The following is a 25,511-nucleotide window of genomic DNA, read 5'->3' on the forward strand; positions in this document are numbered from 1 at the left end:
CAAGATCACGGGTCAGAGAGAGAATAGAGCTTGCTCAAGACTCTGCAGCAGTCCTGGGCAGAGTCAGGCTGAGAGCCAGGCCTGGGGACTCCGGCCTCTTTCCGTCTGGGCTTTTGCCTAGGGGAGAGGCTTCTGGAGAGGAGAGGCCTGTGAGAGTGGCGGGCAGGTGGGGGCCTGCACAGGGCGGGTGCCCCACAGCCCAAGACCTGGGCTCCCGGCAGAGACACAGTGGGTATGGAACGAGGAAGTACTGCCTCTTGCCCGACAGAGGCTGGAGAGGGCAGAGGGGTCTAGATGACCCTAGATGCTGGGGCCCACCAGTCCCCTGAGGCCAGATGTTCCTGTCCTCACCTGGGTGTGAGGTTGTTTCACTTTGTTCCTCAGAAGATGAAGTTATGTGAGCTGTGAGTGTGAGCTCGGAGCCCGGCCCCATGGCCCTTCTAAGGAAACGACACCTCCGGGCTGTGAGGCTTACCTGGCTTCCCCTCTGGGCTTGGAGGAGGTAGGGAAGGTCTCCAGGCAGTCTGTTGAGGGGGGCAAAGGAACCAGGGTATGAAGAGGAAAACAGAGGCCCAAAGAGTGGCTGCAGGTCCAGGTGATCCCCGGGGCTGTGGGAGGTTCCTGCCCTGGGCTCACCGCAAGGCAGCTACAGGAACTGCTGTGGCAAAAGCGGAGAGTCTTCAGTTTCCTGGGCAAGACAGGCTTCAGCAGACCCCGATCCACCACCAGACCTGTCAACGTTCATCTCCGACTGCCTGGAGGAAGTGGCTGATGCTTCGCTCCTGCCAGGTCACCACCCCCAGGAAGACTCACAGTTTGGGCCAACCCAGCAGTAAACACCCCACCCCCGAGGGCAGGGCCAGGTCAGAGGAGCCTCTTCGTCCTGGGCCCAAGGGTTGGGTCAGCATTCTCTGAGGGGATGGAGGAGTAAGAGTAGGCAGCCTCCCCAGAGAGGGCGGAGTTCAGAAGCAGCGGCCCCTGGGCCTTGGACACCCAGGATGAGGCAGGGAGCACAGAGACAACGGATGGGCAGGGGCTTCCCGCCATGTGTGGCCAACAAGGAAGGGCAGGGCCAGCCGAGGGCAGACAACGCCACAGAAAATGCTGGCTCCAAACCTCAAGTACCTGCTATGTCCTCAGCCTCGGGGACAGTCCACTGTCTCTGAATCTGTGAGGTGGGGACTATTTTAACCTTTTAACAGATGACAAACCTGACACCCAGAGAGGGGCACTAATCTGCCAGGTCTCCAACAGCAGGAAGTGGGGCCAGAAAGAAGCCAGGCCTTGACTGCAGGGCCCTCCCTCTGAACCCAGAAACCCCCTTACCTATGCCTGACACCTGCTCAGAGCCCCTCGCTCTGTGCTGTGGTCCGCTGCCAGCCTGCTCCCTGCTTCGGCAGCTCAGGGCTCTCCTCCCCCATCCCATGCCTACAGAACCTTCTGGGCCCGCCTGGCACTGGGCAGTGGGGTGGGGGGGGCAGCGCACAAAGGCAGTGCTGTGAACCAAGTGCCAGGTCTCCAGCCCCTTCTGTGAAAGCCAGGCGTGGGAGGGAGAGTGCGCCAGGTCACCCAAAGCCCCTAGCACCACTGGTTACATAATTTCTGGGATCCAGTGCAAAATGAAATGCAAGTCCTCTTGCAAAAAAAAAGAAAAAAAGACTAAATATTTCAAGTTGGTGACAGCAGAGCATTTGCATAGGGCCCTGATCCCTGGAGCTGGCAGCTAGAACCCCAGGGCTACATCCCAGCTGACAGCCCCAGGCCCTGGCCCCATCCTCCCTGAGTCTCCCAGAGGAAGCAGCGATGCCTGGAGGGGTGATGCTTGTGGGCTCTCTCCAGCCCCGAGGTGCAGGGCTAAGGTCCTTGGGCTCAGCTCTCAGACCCAGGATTGCACCCTGGCCAAGCTGCTCCACAGTTGTCTGGCTTCAGCTGAGTGGCCTCAGCTTATCTGTAAAACGGGTTAGCACCAGCCCTCCTCTGAGGATGGCAAGAGTTCGCTGCTGGGTCTTTTTTTTCTCACTTTAACAGGTGAGGAGTAAGGGCTGAGCCAGGGCTAGACTCCCTCACAGCACCCGTCCCAGGCTGCTCTCTGCCTTCCTGTTTTGCAGGGAGACCAAACCCACTTTCTTTTTTTTTTTTTTTTTTTTTTTTTTGTGACAGAATCGCTCTGCCATCCAGGCTGGAGTGCAGTCGTGCAATCTCAGCTCACTGCAACCTCCGCCTCCCGGGTTCAAACGATTCTCCTGCCTCAGCCTCCTGAATAGCTGGGATTACAGGCCTGCGCCACCACCTCCTGCTAATTTTTTGTATTTTTAGTAGAGATGGGGTTTCACCATGTTGGTTAGGCTGGTATCAAACTCCTGACCTCAAGTGATCTGCCCACCTCGGCCTCCCAAAGTGCTGGGATTTCAGGCGTGAGCCACCACACCTGCCGCGCTTTTATTTATTTATCTATTTATTTATTTGTAGAGACAGGGTCTTGTCGTGTCGCCCAGGCTGGTCTCGAATTCCTGGTCTCAGGCGACGCTCCCGCCTCACCCTCCTAAACGGTGGGATTACAGGCGTGAGCCACCATTCCAGGCCCAACCCCAGATTTAATGGGTAATTTAACTTGCCGTTTGACCCCAGAGCAATTCGGGTGCAGGAGTTTCCCTCCCACTCGGAATTGCTTCCTCCTGGCCCTGGCTCTCCTCTCACTGTGTGCAGAGCCGGGTTCCCAAAGAAGCCTCTGACTTCAGGTCAGTTTCCTGGGCCAGAGCAATGAAGGGACCAGCCCCCAGAGGAGCCCTGACCTGCCGGGGAAGGGACTGGGCTGGGGCCACCAGTGGGAGGTTGTTGGGGAAGAAATTGAAGGCCAGGCAGTGCGTGCCTGGGTAGCGCCTCAGGAATTCCAGACAATAACTTCTGTGACTGTGACAGGGAGAGGCCCCAGTCTCTACTCCTAGACACATGACCACACTAGAGACAGTGTCCAGAAAACACACGTTTACCCGTATGTTCGTGATACAGCCCTGGCAGTCACAGCTCCAAGGCCCCTTCACCCAACAAACCCCAGACTCTTGGTTGCCCCAACCAGGGCGACCGGCCTGAGAAGTGTGGCACCAAAAGGTGGTAGGGGTGGCTGGGGAGGAAGGACCAGGACTGGCACAAGGTCATGATGCTGGTGAGTAGGGGACCATCAACCCCAGGGACAAAGGCCACTTGACAGACCTGGAGGTGGGGCGAGCCCCCAAATGCCATGAATTACTCAAGAAGTAGAGGTGGAGACAGGGGTCCCCCTTCCGCTCCCCTTCAAGTCATGAGGCCTGAGATGGCTCCAACTGTTGCCAGAAATGGGCAGGAAGGAACCTCAGGTCCACCTGGCACATGACAGGAGGCAGGATCCATAAATTAAATGTTTTTGTGGAGTGTGATGGCCCGGGATGGGACATCGCACGGCACGGCAGCTACCAGGGTGACGGAGGCTACTCAGTCCTCCAGGATGGATGGGCGAACACGATGGGCCTCTTCTTGGCCCAGCGGGAGAAGACTGCCTTCTCAGTGATGAAGCGGTGCGCGCTTCGGGGCGCCTGCTCGTGTGCCAGGTACATCTGACATTCATCCAGCCGGCCCTTCTCGAAGTAGTGGTAAGGCACTGAAGGGTGGCTCTTCTCCCTGCAGGGTGGGGAACAGGCTGGTGTGGGACAGAACCCACCTGCCTCCTGCTACACACTGCCGCCCACCTCGACCACCCCTCACCAGGCTCCATGGGCTCCTGGAGACCCATGCCCGATCCCTGGGGAAGCCAAGACACAGAGGGGAGTAGCAGATCCCAAAGGCCAGAGTTTGTGTCCCAGCTCAGCCTCTTGCAAGCTGGATGACTCTGGGCCAGAAATGGACACTGTGAGCCGCAAGAACCCATGTGTGAAATGCAGATGGTCACATCCATTTTCCAGAACAAGTGTATAGATCAAGAGACAGAGACTGCAAAGCACCCTGCTAGTGGTGCTGGGTTCCTAGTGAGGGAGGGGCCCCTCATCCGACTTCACAGAGCCACCAGCCCTGCATGCCCACCTCCCCATCAGCATCACAGGGGCCAGCTGTGTGGCCAGGGCCATGGCTGGGGCACAGGGACACCTGTTACCTTGCCCATGTCCTGGATAAACCCATTTTAAAGAGAATGGGGTGAAAATGGGTGACCTTTTCTGAATTCGTTAGTTTCCATGATATTGAAATATAATAATATAGGCTGGACGTGGTGGCTTACACCTATAATCCCTGTGCTTCGGGAAGCCAAGGTGGGTAGATCACCTGAAGTCAGGAGTTCAAGACCAGCCTGGCCAGCATGATGAAACCTCGTCTTTACTAAAAATACAAAAAATTAGGCCGGGCGTGATGGCTCATGCCTGTAATTCCAGCACTTTGGGAGCCGAGACGGGCAGATCACGAGGTCAGGAGTTTGAGACCAGCCTGGCCAACATGATGAAACCCCATCTCTACTAAAAATACAAAAAAATCAGGCTGGGCGTGGTGGCTCATGCCTGTAATTCAAGCACTTTGGGAAGCTGAGGCGGGTGCATCACGAGGTCAGGAGTTCGAGACCAGCCTGGCTAACATAATGAAAATCCATCTCTACTAAAAATACAAAAATTAGCTGGGTGTGGTGGCACACACCTATACTCCCAGCTACTCAAGAGGCTGAGGCAGGAGAATTGCTTGAACCCGGAAGGCAGAGGTTGCAGTGAGCTAAGATCGCACCACTGCACTCCAGCCTGGGCAACAAGAGCAAAAGTCCATCTCAAAAAAAAAAAAAGAAACGTAGTAATATTACAATGGTACAAAATCATACCATAAACATATCTGAACTTGATGTCATGATGATATTTTAATATCAAAAATTAAAATTTGGCCGGGCGCGGTGGCTCAAGCCTGTAATCCCAGCACTTTGGGAGGCCGAGGCGGGTGGATCACCAGGTCGAGAGATCGAGACCATCCTGGTCAACATGGTGAAACCCCGTCTCTACTAAAGATACAAAAAATTAGCTGGGCATGGTGGCACGTGCCTGTAATCCCAGCTACTCAGGAGGCTGAGGCAGGAGAATTGCCTGAACCCAGGAGGCGGAGGTTGCGGTGAGCCGAGATCGCGCCATTGCACTCCAGCCTGGGTAACAAGGGCGAAACTCTGTCTCAAAAAAAAAAAAAAAAATTAAAATTTGTATGCAACATATTACTGATATAGACATATCACTGGTATATACTGTGCTAAGCACTTTGGTAGATTATTCCCTCCCTAGATGTTTTAACAACCTTCCAAGGAAGATGTGGTTCTTTTCTCTATTTTCTGCATAAGGAAACAGAGGTTCTGCAGAGTGGCATGTCCGGCCCGTGACCAGCCTGTGGCCACGGCAACAGCGCTGGGTTGTAAGACAGCCTGCTTGGCACTGAGCTCTTTCCCAAGGCCCAGTGCCCAAGGGTATCTGTGCCATGGTCACCTACCATGAAGCCCACATATCCTGTGCCCCCACAGCTCCCAAATCCTCTGGCTTAAGGCCTGGTAGGGCTCACTGTCCTCCCCACGTCCCCACGTGCCTGGCCTGGCTGGTCTGACCTGCAGTAGCTGTCGCTGACCATCCCATAGACCACGATCTCCTCACACAGCTCCAGCGCGAGGATCATGGTGAACCAGCCGGTGCTGAGGAAGGAGCCCGACTGCCTCCTGGGTGTGGGAGGGTCGGGGGGATGCTGTCAGCAAGGGGCCATATGGTGACTCCAGCCCCCAGTGGCACTTGGTACCTTCCCAGCCCAGGGCCACATACCTCAACCTCTTGGGGGCACCCTGGGGAAGGCTGGGGAGGGGGAGGAGCCAGCCCAAGGCCAGCAGTGGGCTACAGGCAGAGTGGCACACAGATCTGGGCCTGTTCACCTCCTCAGTACCCAGCGGGGTTTCGCAGGGTTTAAGCAAACCCCGGATGATGGGTGTGGGGGCTCTGGCCACGTCCTCTCCTCATCTAAGGGACCAGGCCTGGGAGACAGCAGGAGGCAGCAGGGCGCAGTGGTTTGATGTAGGGGATTGTCTGGAGTCAAAGGGTCTTCCACTTGAACCCTGGCTCTGCTATGGGCATCAGTCACATTTGCTTGTGAACCTCTCCTGAGCCTCATGACCTGTCCATGAAGTGGAGATAATTCTAGGTGGTTGTAGGGAGGGAACACTGTCAACCCAGCCCCCACCCCCATGCCCCCATGCCCTATTCAGAGCAAGGGGCTAGGTGGTAGCCCCAGCCTCAGCTCTCTGGAGGCAGCAGTCCTGGGTACCCTCCTAGCCGAGGGCCACCCCCATCAACCTCTACAGAGCAGGAATGAGCTGGTTCATTGATTCAACTGAGCGCCACCCAGGCCCTGGGCTGGTACTGAACTTGCCTCATCTGGTGCTAATATTCCCAAGGGAAGGAGACAAATAGATAAACAAGCAGCTAGGAGACAAATCTATAAATCTATAAACAAGACGATGGCAGAGGGTGACATTCATTGCCAAGACAAGGAAACAAAGGAATGGATAAAGAATGCCAGGGTGGGAGGCACCCCTTCAGATGGGGTGGTCAGGGTGGGCTTCCCTGAGGAGGTAACCTGAGTAGCAAGAGAAACCTGTCAGGAGAAGATCTGGGAGAAGAACATTCCAGGGAGAGGGAACAGCACGTGCAAAGGCCTGCAGGTAGAAGTAGGCAGGGATATCTGAGCCCCAGTCAGAACAGGGAGAGTGAAGGAGAGAGAAGGTCACAGAAGCAGGCAGGGGCTGGATCCTGCAGGCAGGCCGGCCAGGACTGGTGGGGTGGGAAGCCTGCAGCTTAGATCAAGGTGACACCCATAGCCCATTGCATGTGTCACATGTGAGAGATGATGGTACACAGGGAGCCAGGGGCACAGCCCAATTTTCTGGTGGATACACCAGAGGCTGACTTCTATCTCCTGAGTGCAGCAGAGGCTGGCAGGGGAGCAGGGAGGAGGGACTGGCAAGAGTCAGGAGTACCCTTTTGGGTATGGCATAAAATGAAACCTTGAATGCAGAGTGCTTCACCCAATACCTGGTGAGCAGAGGGCTGTTATTGCTCTGATCTTTTTTTTTTTTTTTTTTTTTTTTTGAGACACAGTCTTGCTCTGTCGCCCAGGCTGGAGTATAGTGGCGAGATCTTGGCTTACCGCAACCTCTGTCTCCAGGGTTCAAATGATTCTCCTGCCTCAGCCTCCTGAGCAGCTAGAATTACAGGCATGTGCCAACACACCTATCTAATTTTTGGATTTTTAGTAGAGATGGGATTTCACCATGTTGGCCAGGCTGCTCTCAAACTCCTGACCTCAAGAGATCCTCCCACCTCGGCCTCCCAAAGTGCTGGGATTACAGGCATGAGTCACTGCACCCAGCCTCTAACTTTTGTTATCCAGAAGGGATATCAGAGACCAAGTTAGAGCATCCCCTGCAGAGAGAAGTGCTCCTAATGCCTCCCCACACTGGCTAGTGCTCCCTTCAGGTGCTCAAAAGGCCCGACGGCCCTCAACACCATTTCAGAATCTAAATCTGTGTGACAGTTTCCTGAATGACATCCCCTCTGCCTCCATGAGTGCCGACCTCCCAGGCCTGATGGAGCAGACCTATGATGGACAAGAGACTCCTGGGGAAGGAAGGCCCCCAGCTGCCAGGGAGAGTCCAGCAGGCAGGCCCCAGGCTCACCGGTTCTTGCCCGTCTCGTCCTGGAAGATCTGGTCGCAGTAGGCCATCATGCGCTCGGTGAAGGTATACACCTGCAGGCCAGGGTACATCTTGGTGAGCTGCAGCAGCGTGCGGTAGGTGCGGCCGCCGAGCACGCGGTCCATGTGCCTGCCCTGGCCCCACACCACGTAGAGCGTGTCTCGAGCCTTCTGGAAGTAATGTGAGTAGTTGCGCAGCAGCAGCGGCACGCTCGTGTGTGAGATGACACGCAGGGTGCTGCGCTGGCCCACGTCCGCCTCAAAGCCCACGGTGGGCGCCTGGTTCATGCGGAACACGCACTCAGCACCGTCAATCTCAGCACCCAGGCCTGAGCCCAGCATCTGGCCAGAGCTGGACACCACGGCACAGCTGCGGCACGGCTCGCGGACCAGCGGCTGCAGAGCAGGTGGGGAGAAAGAGACAGAGGGGCGTGAGCACGCAGCTTCCACCCCCCTGCACCTCCCCCAGGAACATCCAGCAACCTTGCTTGGTCAGGTATTGGCTCGAAGGACTGTTATTAACCCAGTTTGCAGGCTGGGCAGCAGAGGTGACTATGCCAAGGTCACAGTAATACCCAGTGTCAGAGCTAAGATTCTGTACTCAGCCCCCACTTCCTCATCAGCCATATTGTGGTCGTTCCTGCTGCTGCCTCTGAGGCCCTAATTGTCTCTACATCATGAGCCCTTATGAGGTTTGCTTGAGCGAATTTTTCTAAAACACTTAGAACAGTAGCTGGCACAGACTGGAAGTCATATAAGTATTTGTTAAAGAAACATGAGCCTCAGCTCTTCAGAATCACTCTTAGGCCACTCCCTCCCCTACACATGCCCCACCCACACTGTGCCCAGTTTCTAAGTAAAAGCAGGATCGTCAGTGCCCAGGACAGCTGGGGGGACTCCCTGGTCCTAAGCCTGAATCCTGGCTCTGCCCTCTCCTAGCTATGTGGCCTAAGCCCAAGTCACTGGCCTTTGTGAGCCTCAAGTCTCTCATCTGTAAAATGGGGAAGAAAACAACATCGGGGCCAGTGGGAGGCCGAGGTGGGTGGATCACCTGAGGTCAGGAGTTCAAGACCAGTCTGGCCAACATGGCAAAACCCCATCTCTACTAAAAACACAAAAATTAGCTGGATGTGGTGGTGCATGCCTGTAATCCCAGCTACTCAGGAGGCTGAGGCAGGAGAATCCTTTGAACCCGGGAGGCAGAGGTTGCAGTGAGCCAAGATCTCGCCACTGCACTCCAGCCTGGGCACCTGTAGTCCCAGCTACTGGGGAGGCTGAAGCACGAGAATAACTTGAACCCGGGAGGCGGAGGTTGCAGTGAGCCAAGATCATGCCACTGCATTCCAGCCTGGGCAACAGAGCGAGACTCTGCCTCAAAACAAAACAAAACGGGCCGGGCGCGGTGGCTCAAGCCTGTAATCCCAGCACTTTGGGAGGCCGAGGCGGGTGGATCACGAGGTCGAGAGATCGAGACCATCCTGGTCAACATGGTGAAACCCCGTCTCTACTAAAAATACAAAAAACTAGCTGGGCATGGTGGCTCGTGCCTGTAATCCCAGCTACTCAGGAGGCTGAGGCAGGAGAATTGCCTGAACCCAGGAGGCGGAGGTTGCGGTGAGCCGAGATCGCGCCATTGCACTCCAGCCTGGGTAACAAGAGTGAAACTCCGTCTCAAAAAAACAAAAACAAAAACAAAACAAAACGCCTATTTCTTCTTAGAGCCTAGGCCTCAGAGAGGGGATGTGATGGCCAGGACAACACGGCTGGCGAGCAGAGGGACCAAGCTCAAGGTCTAATCTGGCACAAGCGCAGCTCTCACTACCCACCCCCCTGGCCCACTCACCTTCCCATCTGGCACACTGCTATATCCACTGAAGTGCAGGGGGCCTGGCACGGTGGGCCGGGAGCCTGAGGGGAAGTGGTAGTCCAGGCATGTGGCCAGGCAGAGGCGCAGGCCAGCCCAGCAGCACAGGAGGACGTAGACGGCAGAGAAGACCACAGAGCACAGGAGGATGAGCAGGAGCCGACCCTGAGGGAGACAGTGGCCATGGAGGGCGTTATGTGGGAGGGGATCCTAGAAGCCGCTTCGGAGCTGCACCTGGCCTCCTGGGTCTAGACCCCACTTCAGCAGCTCCTAGAACAGCAGCAGAATCCAGCCTCCATTCACTGGGCCTTACTTGGGGAAGCCAAGCTCTGGGCACATAAGACCCTGGAGATAACACTGTCATCATCCTGACATTCTAGATAAGGAAAGCAATTTGAGGTGAAATGTGTAGTTCAAGGCCATACAGCAAGGAAGCAGCTCAGTGGGGCCTTAAAAACAGGCTGGACAGCCCACATTCCTAACTAGAGGCCAGGGTGTACTGTGCAGCCTATGGCTCTCTGGCCATGTTTCCTCCTTACAAACTGGGGACTGATAATGCCCACGGTGTGAACTTATCGGAGCAGAGCAGTGAAAGCATTCTGTATACTGTAAAGTGCTGTGCACATGACAACAGGAAAGTGATGCCTCAGAAGGGCCACAAGCCCCTTCAGCCTAGGACCAAGGCTGCCTAGTGTGGCCCCACCTCCGCCCCACCCCAGCTGACTCAGTGGCTGTCCCCTGGTGATGATCAGGATCTGGGTCAGCAGGCCAAGAGGCACAAGGAGATCTGAGGAAAGGTCATCCAAGACATGGTTTTAATAGTTGAAAGGCTGGCGCCTGGAGGCTCCCACCTCCAGAAACCATGTGCCAAAGGCCATCAGAACCAGGAAGCTCTTCTAGCCGTCTGGCCTGGGCCCAGCCTGGAACTGGCCCTGCTGGCAGACTTAGTGGACCCCCCCACCAATGCTCCCAGGAGGGGAGGGGCTTGGTGGTGGCAGAACTGTGAGTCAGTCACTGGGTACTGGGCTACCCTGGTCACCACCTGTGTCTCTCTGGGCTCCAGTTTTCTAGACCCAAGGCATAAGTCCCTAGGCTACCCTTCAGAAGCCATGGAGCAGTTGGCTGGTGCTCTCTGAAAATCAGAAGTGGAAAAGTGACCCCCACCCCACCCCATCACCCCCACTGCTCCAGCACATCCTGCCTGAAGCCCACCGTTTTCTGCCCATAAGCGACGTCAGCTTCTAAAAATAAGTCTTTTCTGTATGGCCAGCTGTGCAGAGGAGAGAGTTCTGCCTGGCACCTGCTCCCTGCCCATGAGGGACCAGAGACCTTGACTCGGGCAGTCAAGGTGAACTGCCGCCCACATCCAGCTCTCTCTCCCACAGCCTGGGACTTTTGCGTAAAGACAAGAGTAGCTGAACCCAACTTTCACACCCCCGGTCCCAGGAAGGCCTCGCCTGGTGAGATCGTAGCATTACCTCTGTTTTACAGGGAGAGCAAGGCACTGACACCACAGAGGGGATGCCACCCGCCTGGGACCGCACAGTCTGCAAGAACAGCGCTGGACTTTGAGGCCAGTCTGCCTTTGTCTGCACTGCAGCAGGGAGGTCAGAAGTGGCTGCGGGTCCTGGGGTGGAGAGGCTGCTGAGCTGCTCCTGTGGTCGGGGCCTTTGCATTCCCTGGGAGTCTTTCTTCCACCAACTTACCGGAGCCTTCATGCTGTCGCTGTCCCTCAGTAATTTGGGGGCTGCTGTCTCCAGGGCTGGGGCTGGGAAGGGGTAGGAGCCGGGCACCTGCCAAGACCCGGAAACTCAGAGCCAGGAGGAGTAAGGCAGATGGGGTCCCAGGCTATGGGGGAAACTGAGGCAGGGGAGGGTATAGGCCGGGGTGAAAGCACATGGAGCCCGGGAATCCAACGCCTTGACGTCTCCAAACACCGGAAGGCAATGTCCCCAACCTAAGGGAGCAGGAATCAGCGACCTTTGCGAGACCGCCTGCCAACCCAATCCCCACTGCGCAGATGGGGAAGAAGAGGTAGCGAGGAGGCGCCCCCAGCTCAAGGTCACCAGTCAGGTCTGGGGCAGAGAGAGCCAGAAGCCGGGAATGCCACCCCCTCCATCCTCCTACCTCTCTACCCGGGGGACGAATGGAGAGGCCGGGGGAGGGCAGGACGTGGGGTTTTCACCGCCCTTCCAGATTCCGCTGCCCCATCTCCCTGCCGGGTGCTAACCGGGCGTGCAGGCTGGGGTTCGCAGGAGGCTCGCGATCCGCAGTTCCGAGCTCCATGGCCTCCGGGGCCGGGCCGACCGGGCTGGAAGCAGGATCCCCGGGGCGGAGGCGGCGAAGCGGCCGCCCCTTCTGGAGGCTGGAAGCCGAAACCGCGCTGCCTGAGGCGGGGGCGGGGCCGGGGCCGGCGAGGACGGGGCGGAGACTCGCGCGCCGGGGGCGGGGCCTGCGCGCCGCGGGCGGATCCTACGAGAGCGGCTTGCGCGACCTGGGGCGGGCTCTGCGTGGCCGGGAAGGGGCGGGACGCGACTGGCTGGCGGCGAGGCCTCCAGCTAAGGGCGGGGCCTCCGGGCTGGGGCGGAGTCAGACTCCTCTCCTGCTCACTTTTCTGTCTTCCCGCATTTCCAGCAGGGTCCTGCCTGGGCGAAGCTGTTGGGGCCTCAGGGGAAACTGACCTAGAGGGTGTCGGGGCCACCGTGCAGTGGCGGCCTCGCTGTCCGGACTTGAGTGTCTCTATTTCTGAAATGAGGGTTGGGCAGGGAAATTAAGCGGGGCTTCGGGTCAGGCAGCCCACCTTTCAACTGGTAGGGTTGCCGGATTTATCAAGTAAGACACAGAATGTCCAGTAACACTGGACATTCAGATAACGAATAAATTCGTTATTTTCAATATGATTATTTTATTATGATTATGTCCCTGTGGCATTCACCTGAGCCTGTTTTTCTCCTCTGAGACAGGGCAGAGGCCGCTCCTGGCACAGCCAGGATTCGAACCCAGGCAGTTTCACTCCAGAGCCGGGGCTGTGACCACCTACTCTTACCTCTCAAAGTCTTCCTTGCTGGAATGTCCTCCAAATCCAAGTGAGGTCAGCCCAGGCCCCGGGCAGGTGCTGCAATGTCCTCTTGGGGTCCCTTGGGATCTCAGAGGCAACTGCCTTCAGGCGTCAGGTTGGTGGCAGAAAGCACTGGGGCAGTAGCAGGGGTGGGCCTGTGGGGAAGTGAGAAGGCACACTTCCCGTCTAGGATGTTTAGTTTGTTTGTTTGTTTGTTTGAGATGGAGTCTCATTCTGTTGCTGAGGCTGGAGTGCAGTGGCGCCACCTCAGCTCACTGTAACCTACACCTCCAGGGTTCAAGCGATTTTCAGCTAATTTTTGTATTTTTAGTAGAGACAGGGTTTCACCATGTTGGCCAAGCTGGTCTCAAATTCCTGACTTTAAGTGACCTGCCCGTCTTAGCTTCCCAAAGTGCTGGGATTACAGGTGTTAGCCACCACGCTCAGCCCTCATCTAAGATCTTTTTTGCAAAATGTTGCATTGGCCGGAAAGGTCATCTCACCATCCCCACCACAGTCACCTCCTCTGTAGGGCACCGGCCTGGGAACCAGCTTGCGTTCCTGCCCTGGTCTCCATGTCAAACTCCTTTTTCCTTTTTCTCAGAGGCTCAGGCCTGGGCAGGATGCCAGGGTATCTGTCCGCAGCTCAGCAACCTTCCCAGTCTACCCGGCTCCAGGTTCCAAGCCAAATCACCCCTCAGCCTGGTGCCTTAGGCTTCAGTGCCTCCCCCGTCCAGGGGCTGGGAGGAGGGCTGCTACAGGGGCCTCCTTTGAACACAAACCCTCCTGTCCCTGCCACTCCAGCCTGGACAGACGTGGGGAGTAGTGGTTCATGCCCAGTCGTCATGGCCCCTCACTCACACAGGCAGTGGGTTCCCAGAGCCAGAGCCTTTCCCCCTCAGCCCTCATCCTGCAAGTTTCTTTCCTCATAGGCCCAACCCTGAGGGTGCAATGGTGAGAAGTTCCCTATGGATTCACTCACTGCCCACGATGGCTGGTGAAGTGATGATTCCTCCCCAGAGAGGCAACTCTGTCCTTGCTAGGGCCACAGCTTGCCTCAGTGGCCTGGGCTCCCAGGGTAGATGAGGATCAGAAGTCCACAGTGGAACTGTGACCTGGAAGTCACAGCCCCAGATGAAGACCTTCACTTTGCTCTTAGCAAAAAACTACTCTGCTTACCATGACCTAGAAGATTCTGCGCCATATGAACTCTTTCAGTCACCCTCCACCTGCCCTGGCTACCCTCTGCCTGCCAATCATACTGAAGCCATTCCTACCATAGGGCCTTTGCATTCACTGTGTCCTCTGCTGGACTGCTCTAGTCACATGGTGGCTTCTCTGGTCATTCAGCTCAAGCATCGCCTCCTCCGAAAAGCCCTTGCCAGCCACCCTGCCCAACCCTGCACCCCCATCCCTCCTGCCTCACCCCAACTCAGTTTTTCATAGTATTTGTCACAGTCTGAAATTGCCCTGTGTATTAATTGCCAGGTTCCACCTGCCCCATAGACTCTAAGCTCCATGTGGGCAAAGACAGATCAGCCATGTGCTCAGGGCACTCCCAGCACCCACACTGTGCCCAGCACATTAGGTGCTAGGTCACGTCTATCAATGTGTGAATTAGGAGAGCCTGGGTCCCATGAGTTCTTAGACAAATCACTTTCCTCTGCAGCCTGAGATCCCGGCTAAGCTCACAGCCAGAGACCCAAAGGTGGAGAGGGGCTGAATCATTCTTATGTGTGACAGCAGGACTCTGGCGCTGACTCAGCCCTGTGGGAGCCAGACGGGTGGAAATGTGGTGTCAGACCCCAGTTCCTGCTGCAATTCCCTGCCACCTCTGACTTTCCCTGGTCCATCACCTCCCGAGTGATGGGCTTGATACACTCTACATCACAACTTCCTGCTAAAGCAAGAACAAGAAATTTCCACTCAGCTCATGCCAGCACAGAGAGGTTGAGAAATCAGGCAAGGTCCCCCAGATGACTAAGAGTCATGTCAGTATTTAAAGTGCATATATTCTGTTGGGGTGCAGTGGCTCACGCCTGTGGGCCCAACACTTCGGGAGGCCAAATCAAGCGGATTCCTGGAGCTCAGGAGTTCGAGATCAGCCTGGGCAATATGGTGAGACCCTGTCTCTGCAAAAAAATAAAATAAAAGTAGCCAGGTATGATGGCACATACCTGCAGTCCCAGCTACTTGGGAGGCTGAAGTGGGAGGATCATTTGAGCTCAAGAGTCTGAGGCTGCAGTGAGCTGTAAGCATGCCGCTGCACTCAAGGCTAGGTGGCAGAGGGAGACCCTGTCTCAAAAAAATCTCAAAACCATATATTCCAGGAACCAATACTCCAGGCCTGCAGCCAGAGCTGTCCTTCCGCCCTCCTTCCCCTCAGCCATCTTTCTTTTTTTTGTTGTTTTGTTTTGTCTGAGACAGAGTCTCACTCTGTCACCCAGGCTGGAGTGCAGTGGTGTAATCTAACCCACTGCAACCTCCACCTCTCAGGTTCAAGCGATTCTTCTGACTCAGCTTCCTGAGCAGCTGTGACTACAGGTGTGGCTAATTTTCATATTTTAGTAGAGACAGGGTTTCACCATGTTGGCCAGGCTGGTTCCTGACCTCAAGTGATCCACCCACCTCGGCCTCCAAAAATGCTGGGATTACTGGCATGAGTCACTGCACCCAGCCATATTTCTTTCTTTCTTTTTTTTTGAGATGGATTTTCGCCTGTGTTACCCAAGCTGGTCTCGAACTCCCAACCTCAGGTGATCCGCCTGCCTCGGCCTCCCAGTGTTGGGATTACAGGCGTGAGCCACCTTGCCCGGCCCCCAGCTATCTTGCTTTGATGGGATCTGGCGGGTCAGTGGAATGACTGAGCGTTGCAGCTGAAGGGCTTCCCTGAGTTCCTACATTGTCCAAACCTGGGGGTCCACTCTTGACCCATGTGGCCCCCTCCCACTCTAAAACGTTTTTCTTCTCTTACCCCAGACCCTTGCTGTACCCTTAGCCTGGGATCCTCCTAGGGATGTGTCAGACTCTTCTCTGGTCTCAGTGTACCTCCCCCAACACCATCCATCACATGATCAGGTAGGGGGTCCCTTCTCTCAGATTGTGAGTTCTGAGAGTTCCGTGAAGGCAGAAACCATGCCACTTGCTTCGTGCCCAGGTCCCCATTACCCAGCAGAGGGCCTGTTGCATGGCAGGTGCTCAACAAATATTTAATGAGTTAATGAGGTCTGTTTCCATCCTTTCATTTTACAAATTAGATCAGTGAGGCACAGAGAGGTTTAGCACCTTGCCCCAGTCACACAGCCAGTCCCTGGAGCAGTTCTGGAGGAAAGGCCTGCTTGGGTTGGGGCATGGTCGGATTGAACTGGGGTCAGAGGCCAGGCTGGAGTTTCCTGGATGAAGGAGAAGGCGTGATCAGGGACCATGCAGGCTCCCGGTGATGTCTGTGCAGCCAAGATCTTGGTCTGACCACTGACCCTTGTCCCCAGTTTACTGATGAGAAAGTGACTTTCAGAGGGCAGAGCTCACTTGAGATCAACAGTGGACCCGGTTCAGAATGCCTCCCAGAGCTCCAGGCAGCCCCCCATGACCCAGCTTCTCCCACCTGCGTCCCTAGAGTATCAGGGGCCAGGAGCAGGGAGTCAGGAGGCCGGGTACTCAGGGCCAACCTTGCCACTTACCAGTGCATAAGCCCCTTAAAGTCTCTGGGCCTCGGTTTCCCCATCTGGACGACAAGAGGGCTGCAGCCTTCAGCCTCTCCCCTTGCCCAGATCATGAGGACCAAGCTCCAGGAGTTAGTTGGTGGTTAAGAATACAGGCTCCGGAATCCAAAAACCATGTTGAGTCCTGGATCCAGCATTTATTGCTGAATGATCTGTTTCAGTCCCTTCACCCCCTGAGCCTCCATCTCATGGTCTGTGAAAAGAGAATAATAGCATTTTTTGAGGATTAAATAAGCTAAAGTAGGGGAGTCCTTGGCACGATGCTGGGCACGGCACCACCGTCAAACGGGGCTGCGCGGTTACGGTGTTAGTTAGGGGATGCTGCCCTCTGGCGATCATCAGGAGGAAGCACAGGCGAGATGCCTGGGCCCAGAGGAACCGGCTTTCCTGGCATGCGGCCCATCACCCAGATCTGGAGAGTGGGGCCAGGCGCCGGTCACTCCGTGTGCGCCTCCACCCACTGGCAGAGGCGACGGGCGTAGCGAGCCGGGCTGACAGTGGAGAAGGTCCTGCTCGGGTAGCGCAGTGTCTTCCACAGGTACTCCAGCCGCTTGCGGAGCCCGTACACCGTGGCGAGATCCACGACACCCAGGAAATAGCGCTGCTCGGGCCCGTCCAGGATGTGAAGGGCATTGGGGGTGTCGGGCAGCAACCGGCGGTTTTGCGCTTCTGACTCTTCCGGGCTCTGTGCCCCTTCCACAGACCTGAGGACCGACAGGAGAGTGAAGCTGCCACCTCCTCCAGGAAGCCCCAGCCAGTCGGCTCTGCAAGCCTGACCAGGCTGCCCACCCCTCCGCCTGCTCATTCCCACGCCTGTGTGCCCAGGTCTGTGAAGTCAGGTTAACTGAGAAAAGTGAAATTGATAGGCTAGAGGTGCATTGTTCAGTACTTAGACCCTGGCCACATGTGGCCACTGAGCCTCAAAATGTGGACAGTCCCGGTTGAGATGTGCTATAAGAGTACAATACATGCCCAATTTCAAAGACAGGATGAAAAAAAGGATGTAAAATATCTCATTCATTTTTATGTTGATTCTATGAAATGAACATTTTGGATGTATTGAGTAAATAAACCATAGTATTTCACCTGTTTTTCCTTTTTTTTTTTTTTTGAGACAGAGTTTCCCTCTTGTTGCCCAGGCTGGAGTGCAATGGCATGATCTCGGCTCACTGCAACCTCCTTTTCCTGGGTTCAAGTGATTCTCCTGCCTCAGCCTCCCCAGTAGCTGGGACTACAGGTGCCTGCCACCACACCCGGCTAATTTGTGTATTTTTTTTTCTTTTTTTTGAGATGGAGTCTTGCTATGTCACCCAGACTGGAGTGCAGTGGTGCAATCTCAGCTCAATGCAACCTCTGCCTGCTGGGTTCAAGCAGTTCTCCTGCCTCAGCCTGCTGAGTTTCTGGGGCTACTGGTGTGCACCACCATGCCAGGCTAATTTTTTTGTATTTTTAGTAGTGACGGGGTTTCACCATATTGGCCAGGCTGGTCTCGAACTCCTGACCTTATGATCTGCCTACCTCAGCCTCCCAAAGTGCTGGGATTACAGGCATAAGCCACAGCACCTGGTCATGTTTTTACTTTTTAAAATGAGTCTACCAGAAAATTTTCAATGACATGTGTGGCTTGAGTTATATTTCTTTTGGGTAGCACTGGTCTCTAGCCTTTGGGCCACACAGCCCCTGGAATCTTCACTTCGGTGCCATATGAATTCAGGTAAGTCTATTTCCTAAATTTCTGTTTGGAGTCATCCAACCCTAGAAGTCTCAGGGTTGCGAAGCAGAAGTTTTGTTGTTGTTGTTTCCTTTTGACAGAGAGAGACTCTGTCTCAAAAAAAACAAAACAAAACAAAAATTAGGCAGGCCTGATGGTAGGCGCCTGTAATCCCAGCTACTCAGGAGGCTGAGGCAGAAGAATCATTTGAATCCAGGAGGCAGAGGTTGCAGTGAGCCAAGATGGCACCATTGCACTCCAGCCTGGGCAGCAGAGCGAGATTCCATGTCAGAAAAAAAAAAAAAAAGCAAAAATTTAAAAAAAACAAAAAACGTCTTTTCCTCTACTCTGAAACCTTCAACGGTTCCACAGCCCCACTGGAAAGTGAGCAGATTCTTCAAATAGTCACTGAAGCTCTGATCCGACTGGACTTCATCTGTTCTGTCCCCTGCTGCTGCCCTCCTGTGCCCCTCCTGCCACCCACCTGTGCCCCTCCTGGCCAGGTTTCTCCAGCCCTCCCCTCTACACACACACACACACACACACACACACACACACACACACACTGCACTTTGCAGCCTTCGTGCCTTTGCCTGCACTGCTCCCGGCAGAGAGAAGGCACTCCCACGCCCCGTGTCTGTCTTTCTCTTACTCTCACCACCTCATTCTCGCTGTTGCCCCGTGGGGGCTCACCTGGCTGTCCGGAAGATGAGGCTGCTGCCCAGGCCCCTCTCATCCTCGTGGAGACAGTGGAAGGCCATCAGGAGGCTGTAATCCAGCACGTTGAGCTCCCGGAGGAAAGTGGTGTCCAGTTCCATCTGGCGGAGGAACCAGCTCCGCTGGGGCCCTGCCAGAGCATCAGTGCCTCCACCTGAGCGCACCACCACGGTGCTCCACACACTCTGCCCCGTGACAGCAGGTGGCATTTCTGTCCCCATCTCACAAATAAGGAAACTCATCTCTAATCTGCCTTGGTCACCTAGCTAGGAAGTTGTGGAGCCTGAATTTGAACTCTGCTCTGCCTGATTCCAGAATCTGGTCTCTTAATGACTCAGGCAGAGGGCAGCAGGGACACCCTTCTAAATTTCACCCTGAATGAAGGAGGAGCAGGCAGTGGCCATCCCCGTGACTCACCCAGTTTGATGGTCTTGCCCTGAAAGTTGAGGTCCTTCAGCACCAGGACAAGGGCGCTGCCCTCAGGGGCAGGCTCCACCCAGCGGCTCACCTCGCAGCCTTTGATGTCATACCTGAGTGGGGGGACAGAATTCAGCTTTACATAGATCCGAGACACACAGAGACTCTCACAAGAGCTTCCAGTGACTACTCATGTGCACTGAAGTCATTACATAAATCATCCCCAAACCTCAGCACAACCCTCGTCTTGTTTCCGTCTTTCTTTTTTTAGACAAGGTCTTGCTCTGTCACCCAGGCTAGAGTGCAGTGACACAAACATGACTCACTGAGGCCTTGACCGCCTGGGCACAATCGACCCTCCCACCTCAACCTCCCAAGTAGCTGGGACTACACGAACATGCCACCACACCCAGGGCTATTTTTTTTTTTTTTTTAGATGGAGTTTCACTCTTGTTGCCCAGGCTGGATGTGATCTTGGCTCACCACAACCTCAGCCTCCCGGGTTCAAGCGATTCTCCTGCCTCAGCCCTCCAAGTAACTGGGATTACAAGTGCCTGCCACCGTGCTCAGCTAATTTTGTATTTTTAGTAGAGACAGCGTTTATCCATGATGGTCAGGCTGGTCAGATGGTCAGGTAATCTGCCTACCTTGGCCTCCCAAAGTGTTGGGGTTATAGGCATGAGTTACTGTTCCTGGCCAATTTTTTCATTTTTTATAGAGGCAGGGTCTCACTATATTGCCCAGGGTGGTCTCCAACTCCTGGGCTCACAAATCCTCCAAATCCTCCTCCCTTGGCCTCCCAAAGTGCTGTGATTACAAGCACGACCCACCATGCCTGGCCCTGTAGCTGAACTCCTGTCTATTATTGTTTCTAAGTTAAAGATAAGAGCAGAGCAGGTATTCACACTTGGGCTGCTGGAGGCCCAGCCCAGGCTTGAGCCCTGCCTGTGCCTGCCTCTGGACATCTTGTCACCCCTGAGGATGTCCCAGACACAGGGATCCAACCCTAGGCATTGCACCAGGAGGGCCTGGGGGCAGCCAATGGCAAGGGGCGGGGTGGCAGGGGAGCGATCACAGGGAACCAGTGGGCAGAGTCAGCGCTGGAGGGCACAGGGGGCCACGTGCACGTGGCCAAAGGCTGGGTCTGAGTCCCTGCTCCCCACATGTTAGTTGTGTGGCCTTCTCCTTCCTCGGTTTCTCATCTAGGAAGGAGGATAAGAGCTGCCCCTCAGCGTCCCCCTGGGAATTAAAAAGGTTCGAAGGGTCCAACACTGCGCCTAACGCATGCCGAGTGCTCCAGAGACACTGGGCGTGGACTTCATTGTCTCCGACGCCCCCAGATCTTGGGAATGCCCTTCTCCTTCCTGGGCCTCTGTTTCGCTGTCTGGCTAGGGAGTGTGGGTGCTTCGGGCAGTGAGTTCTGCCTGGGGTGGGGCCCCCCCGAGCCTGCTCCAGGCCACTCACCTCTCAGAGATGCGGCCGGCGGGGTAGAAGACGCTCTGCATGATGATGAAGTATGTCTGGGGGCCGGGACAGGGAGTGAGGGAGGCCGGCTGTCGCCCTCCAGCCACCCGCTCTGCCCAGCCACCTCACCTCAGCCTCACCCACCTTCTTTCCCCGGTTCACCCGCAGACTGTGCACTCCTGGAAGAGGAGGGGACGCCGGGTGAGGGTCTCCAAACTGCACAACCGGGGTTCATCGGCGCCAGTCCCAGCGCCAGGCCACACCTCCTTCTCAAGATCCGCAGCACCCGGACCCTTCCACGGCTGGGGTTAGGATCCCGACCCTACCCCACTTCTAAACACAGCCCCAGTGGTGCCCCGCCCCCGCGTCATCCAATCTCAACCCAGTTGGGCCCCCCACCACGTACCCCGGCCTCCCCAGGTACAATACCACCTGGGACCCGCCCCCACCGAGCCCCGCCCACAGCTGCGTACCCAGCAACCGCGCCAGCAGCGAGTGCGGGTGCCGCTGCAGGTGCTGCACGTAGCGGGGCAGGTGGGCGAGCAGCACCTGCACCTCCCGGCGTCCCTGGGTCTTCAGGAAGAAGCGCTGGTCGTGGCTGGGGGGCAGGAGAAAGTGGTCACTGCCCAGGCCTGGCTGGAGCGGCTCCCACCCGGCCCCCTTCCCCGACCTGTGCCGCGGATCTCGCTCCCGGGTCTCGGCACAGCCCCTCACCTCCGGCCCCCGCTCTCCTTCTCTCCCCGGTCATTTGTCCTCCATCCGGCCCTGACCCTCCCTGATGAAGGCCTCTCTTTTCTCTCTTCAGGGGACCCTCGCCGCCACTGGGAATTCTGCCCTCCCAGCCGGGGGCACCACTCCCACCCCTACCCCACCCCTGCCGCAAGCTCACGACAGGAAGAAGCTGGCCTTGCTCTTGGACGTGCTGAGGAACTGCAGGTAGGGGCCGCCGGGGCCCAGCGCAGCCTGGTAGTCTTCCTCCGCCAGGCCCAGAGAGCGGCGCAGCCAGGCAAAGGCGGGGCCGGCCAGCGTGCCTAGCTCGAAGCCCTGCAGGGGAGGAAGAGCTGCCTCTGGAGTGTCTGCGTGGGCCCAGGTGTGTGCAGTTGGTCCTGGGTCAGGAGGGGCAGGGTGGCCACACCCTTCCTGCAAGGCTCAAGGCTCAAGGCTCGGGGACAAGCCTTCACTCGCGCTGCACAGATGAGGAGAGAGCAAGATCATCGCACGCCCCTTCCACACAGGACTCGGGCTTCCTACCTCGTGAACCTGGGTTAGGACCTCGGAGAAATCGTCCTGGGAGGGCGGCCCCTGCAGGGAGAGGTAGAGGAGCTCAGGGCAAGCCTCAGTCTCCTGCTGCCTGCCCCAGGATCTCCAGATGTCCTGCACCTGGCCTGTCCCACTCCTTCAATTTGATTCCTTCAGCAAACTGGGACTGGAGTTGTCTCTGGGTGTGCCTGAGTAGAGCAAACGTGTTGCTCACCCTCCCAGGGCTGCCAGAGTGTACGAATGATCCACGCAAGTCCTGAGTGTATCTCATCCACCGCTGGGTCCCCAGTACCAGGCCATGAGTTCAAGCTAGGCATGTTCCCAGACTCACAAGCCAGATTCCATTCAGTACAAGGGGATGGCCCTGAAGCCAAGGGACCTGCCTGATGCAACCCGGGAGGGGCAAGATCAGAGAAGACTTCCTGGGGGTGGTGACCACTAAGCTGAAATCTAAAGGGTAGTGGAGATGAAGAGCAGGATGTTTGCAGCAGAAGCAACAACACTGGTGGCTGCCAGCAAGGGAAGGAGGGCCCCCGTGGGTAAAGCCAGTGAGGGAGTGTGAATGAGGCTGAACGTGGCTGGATCTGGAGGCCATGCTGAGTACTGGGGAGCCATGGAAGCTTTTCAGCAGGTGACGAGGTCAGTTTGTAATTTACAGAACTGCTTCGAGTTTCTACACTCTCCCTGGACCTCCAGGTACCTGTGCCGGGATGTGGCCTGTGGAATGTGGTCCCACTGCGCACACATGCACACACACAAACACCACACATGCTCACCCAGGTCCGCCCAGCTGCTGAGCTTGCAGTCGGGCCACGTTTCTGCTGAGCCAGCCCTGCCTCAGCCTGGGCTCCAGAGAGGATGGGCCAGACCAGCAGGGTGGGGGTAGGTCCCTTTCCAACCATATACCCTGGCAGGGCTGGGAAGGCCTCAGAAATCAAGGGGTACAATCTCCCCCCATTATATAGGTGGGGACACCGAGGCCCAGAGAGAGGCAGAGACTCACCTAGAGTCACACAGCAACCACCTGAGTCAGGGGGTTCCTCACACCCCAACACACCCTAGACTTTCCAGCTCCCACACGAGCATATTCCTCCCTCTCTGCCTTCCTCCCCTTGATATCCCTCTCTGATCCTCACACCTGCAGTTTTAGTCAGACAGGGCATCAGCCAAGTCTTGCCATTGCCGGTGTGGAGATTCGTGGGACAGATGGGCCACTCACCGTGGGTGGGTGGTCCATGGAGACCTGGGTGGCAGCCCACAGCCCTGCCTGCATCATGCACGTCATCCCATGCAGCTCATGCCCCGGGCTGATCTCAAACAGGCCCAGGCGAGACTGCTTGTCTCGGAGGCGCCAGAGAAGCCCCCGGCGGCTGGAGGTCACTGCTCTGCATCCAGCCTCAGGGGAGGGGGCCAGGACCTGGTGGGAGGAGGCACAGGACACAAACAGCCTGTGGCAGCATCACAGAGGAAAAAGATCAGGGATCAAGTCCCACTTCCACTTCTTGTGAGACTTCCCCTCGTCTCTTTCTGCCTCAGTTTACTCTGCTGTAAAATAGGGATGATGCTGGTACCGAGAGGGGCCACATAGTGCCTGGCACGCAGTCAGCGCCTGAATAGAGGGATGACTATGATTATCAGTAGGTAGGGTGTGCGCTCTGCAGTCAAAGCTGGCCTGAGACTGACATCTCTCACTAGCCCTGTGACCTCAGGTAAGTCGCCTAACCTTTCTGTGGCTTATTTTTTCATCTGCAACGTGAAAACTAGAACAGCTCCTTCGTGGTAGGTATGAACTCTGGTTACTGTTGAGTTTGAGCTCCTTGCACGAGAACCCTTGATAGTAGGAGCTGTGATGCCGGAGATTCAGTCACATCTATTCCATTCGTCTATGCTGAGCGCCTCCAGGCCGGCACGGAGGGCCAGCACGATGCTGGTCATAGCCGCTGACCCACCAGTAGTGGGCATCCACCCTGTGCCCCGCACCGGATGAGAGCTTGACCTCCTAACAGCCCCCTGAAGGAGGAGCTCTCGCATCCTCTCCATTTTCCCGATGAGAAACTGAGGAAGTGCTGAGGGATCCCCGCCAGGCCGCCCCTCTGCATACCTGGCGCCCAACGTGGGGCGTGTCCCCACCGGCTGCAGGGCCCCTCCCTGACTTGGATGGGGGCGTGTCCGCGCCGCTCGCCAAGGAGAGGCCCGGCCCCTACCCACCAACCCTTCCCTCTACTGTTCTCTCTGGGGTCCGCACCTACCTCGCGGGGCCCCGGGCTCGGCGCAGCCATCGCCCCCGCAGCAGCTTCCCGGGCTTTGGCCGCGTTCCTCGCTGCCCCGCTGCAGGAGTCAGGCCCCGCCCCTGCCTCGCGGCCGACCAATCACGTGGCGCCGACCGTAGATGCACCCAATCCGCGCGGGGGGCGCTGGCGATCGCCTGCGGGTCCCGCCCCCGCGGCTGCAGCATCCTTGAGACCTCGGTCCGGCTGGGGCGGGGCCGCCGGACGTTGGCTGGGGTCCCGCGGAGGGAGCACCCCCATTTTCCGCCCAGGGCGGGGGGACTTGGGTCGCCAGGGCTGCCTGGGGAGGCCAATAACCTAAATCCTGTGCCGCCCACCCACTCTGGCGTGAAATTCCCATTGACGGTCTTTTGGGTGAAAAAACAGAGATCTAGAGAAAGAAGTCACTACCTCTAGATCACACAGGAAATTCGGGGACATCCATTCATTGAACACATAGATACTGAACGCTCACTGTGGGCCTAGCACTGCTGGGGATTTAGTGGTGATCGAGAGGGAGGGGCTCGGCTGCCTGCGTGATCTTTAAAAGCATCATTCCGATGACGTCACTCTCGTGCTTAAAGCCTACAGAGGCTCCCATGGCAATGGAACAAAACCCAAACCCCTCAGCCTGGCCCCAGGCCCATCTCAAACCACTCTCCCTACATTCACCACTGATCCGCAGGGGCCCCTCCTGTTCCTTAACAGCCAAACTCTCCGTTTGCATTTTCTGTTCCCTCTGCTTGAAATTCTTGACCCCAGACTGCCACTCGCCTTGTTCCTTCATCACCTTGCTAGACTCCAACAGAGCACTCTCCTCCCCCACTCCTGATCACACCACCTTTATTTTCTGCACCACCCTAACACTGTCAGAGACTGTCTTGTTCATTATTTATTACATCTCCCCCTGGGGTGGGGATGCCATGAAAGCAGGGGCCATGTCACTCCTGCTTCCTGGCTCAGTGCCTGGTGCAAGCCTGGTGCTTGATGAGCGTCTATGGGACCAAGGTGAGTAAGGCATGCAAAAGGCCTTGGTGAGTTCAGAAAGTGAAAGGCCAGAGAGGCTAGAGTGAAGGGGAGAAAGCAGGCTGGCAGGCAGGGCCTCGTGTGGACCCAGAGAGGTATTGTGGGTCTGGATGTGAGTGTGAGATACCAAGATATGAGAGTTTTTTGTTTGTTTTGAGATGGAATCTCATTCTGTTGCCCAGGCTGGAGTGCAATGACACGATCTTGGCTCATTGCAACCTCCGCCTCCGGGTTCAAGTGACTCTCATGCCTTAGCCTCCGGAGTAGCTGGGATTACACGTACACG

At 56.4% G+C, this 25,511-nt stretch overlaps 2 protein-coding genes across 7 annotated transcripts in view; both read right to left on the reverse strand.

Annotated features, from left to right (window-relative positions):
* The window catches only part of ST6GALNAC4 (ST6 N-acetylgalactosaminide alpha-2,6-sialyltransferase 4), a 20,427-nt gene extending 8,437 nt beyond the window's left edge, over positions 1–11,990 (reverse strand). Inside the window, exons 1-6 of one of the 4 annotated variants that reach the window (XM_010351316.3) lie at positions 11,814–11,990; positions 11,290–11,376; positions 9,563–9,748; positions 7,703–8,115; positions 5,588–5,695; positions 476–3,654 (exon numbers count right to left, since the gene is read on the reverse strand). In XM_010351316.3, the coding sequence (XP_010349618.1) occupies positions 3,465–3,654; positions 5,588–5,695; positions 7,703–8,115; positions 9,563–9,748; positions 11,290–11,301 (909 nt within the window). In that variant the 5' untranslated portion in view covers positions 11,302–11,376; positions 11,814–11,990 and the 3' untranslated portion in view covers positions 476–3,464. Of the gene's footprint in view, positions 1–475; positions 3,655–5,587; positions 5,696–7,702; positions 8,116–9,562; positions 9,749–11,289; positions 11,541–11,710 lie in introns of all 4 variants that reach the window. The other 3 variants (XM_003940591.4, XM_010351315.3, XM_010351317.3) reach the window with 3 other exon arrangements.
* Positions 11,991–15,833: 3,843 nt separating this feature from the next.
* On the reverse strand, positions 15,834–24,253 carry PIP5KL1 (phosphatidylinositol-4-phosphate 5-kinase like 1). Of its 3 annotated transcripts, XR_005581031.2 has the most exons (11): positions 24,182–24,253; positions 23,152–23,349; positions 21,924–21,974; positions 21,562–21,716; positions 21,146–21,270; positions 20,817–20,851; positions 20,673–20,728; positions 19,209–19,321; positions 18,768–18,921; positions 16,322–17,067; positions 15,834–16,033 (listed from the first exon to the last, which is right to left on the reverse strand). XR_005581031.2 is itself a non-coding variant. In XM_003940589.4 (10 exons), exons 1-10 carry the CDS (start codon positions 24,209–24,211, stop codon positions 16,800–16,802), a joined length of 1,185 nt encoding a protein of 394 aa, XP_003940638.1. In that variant the 5' UTR covers positions 24,212–24,253; the 3' UTR covers positions 15,834–16,799. The 3 variants fall into 3 exon arrangements, 2 of the variants coding, with proteins under 2 accessions (XP_003940638.1, XP_074251482.1); XM_003940589.4 differs by having other exon boundaries at positions 15,834–17,067; XM_074395381.1 differs by lacking the exon at positions 23,152–23,349 and having other exon boundaries at positions 15,834–17,067.
* Positions 24,254–25,511: the final 1,258 nt, after the last annotated feature.

The sequence above is a fragment of the Saimiri boliviensis genome, chromosome 2 (genome assembly GCF_048565385.1).
Source record: "Saimiri boliviensis isolate mSaiBol1 chromosome 2, mSaiBol1.pri, whole genome shotgun sequence".
Taxonomy (NCBI): Eukaryota; Metazoa; Chordata; class Mammalia; order Primates; family Cebidae; genus Saimiri; species Saimiri boliviensis.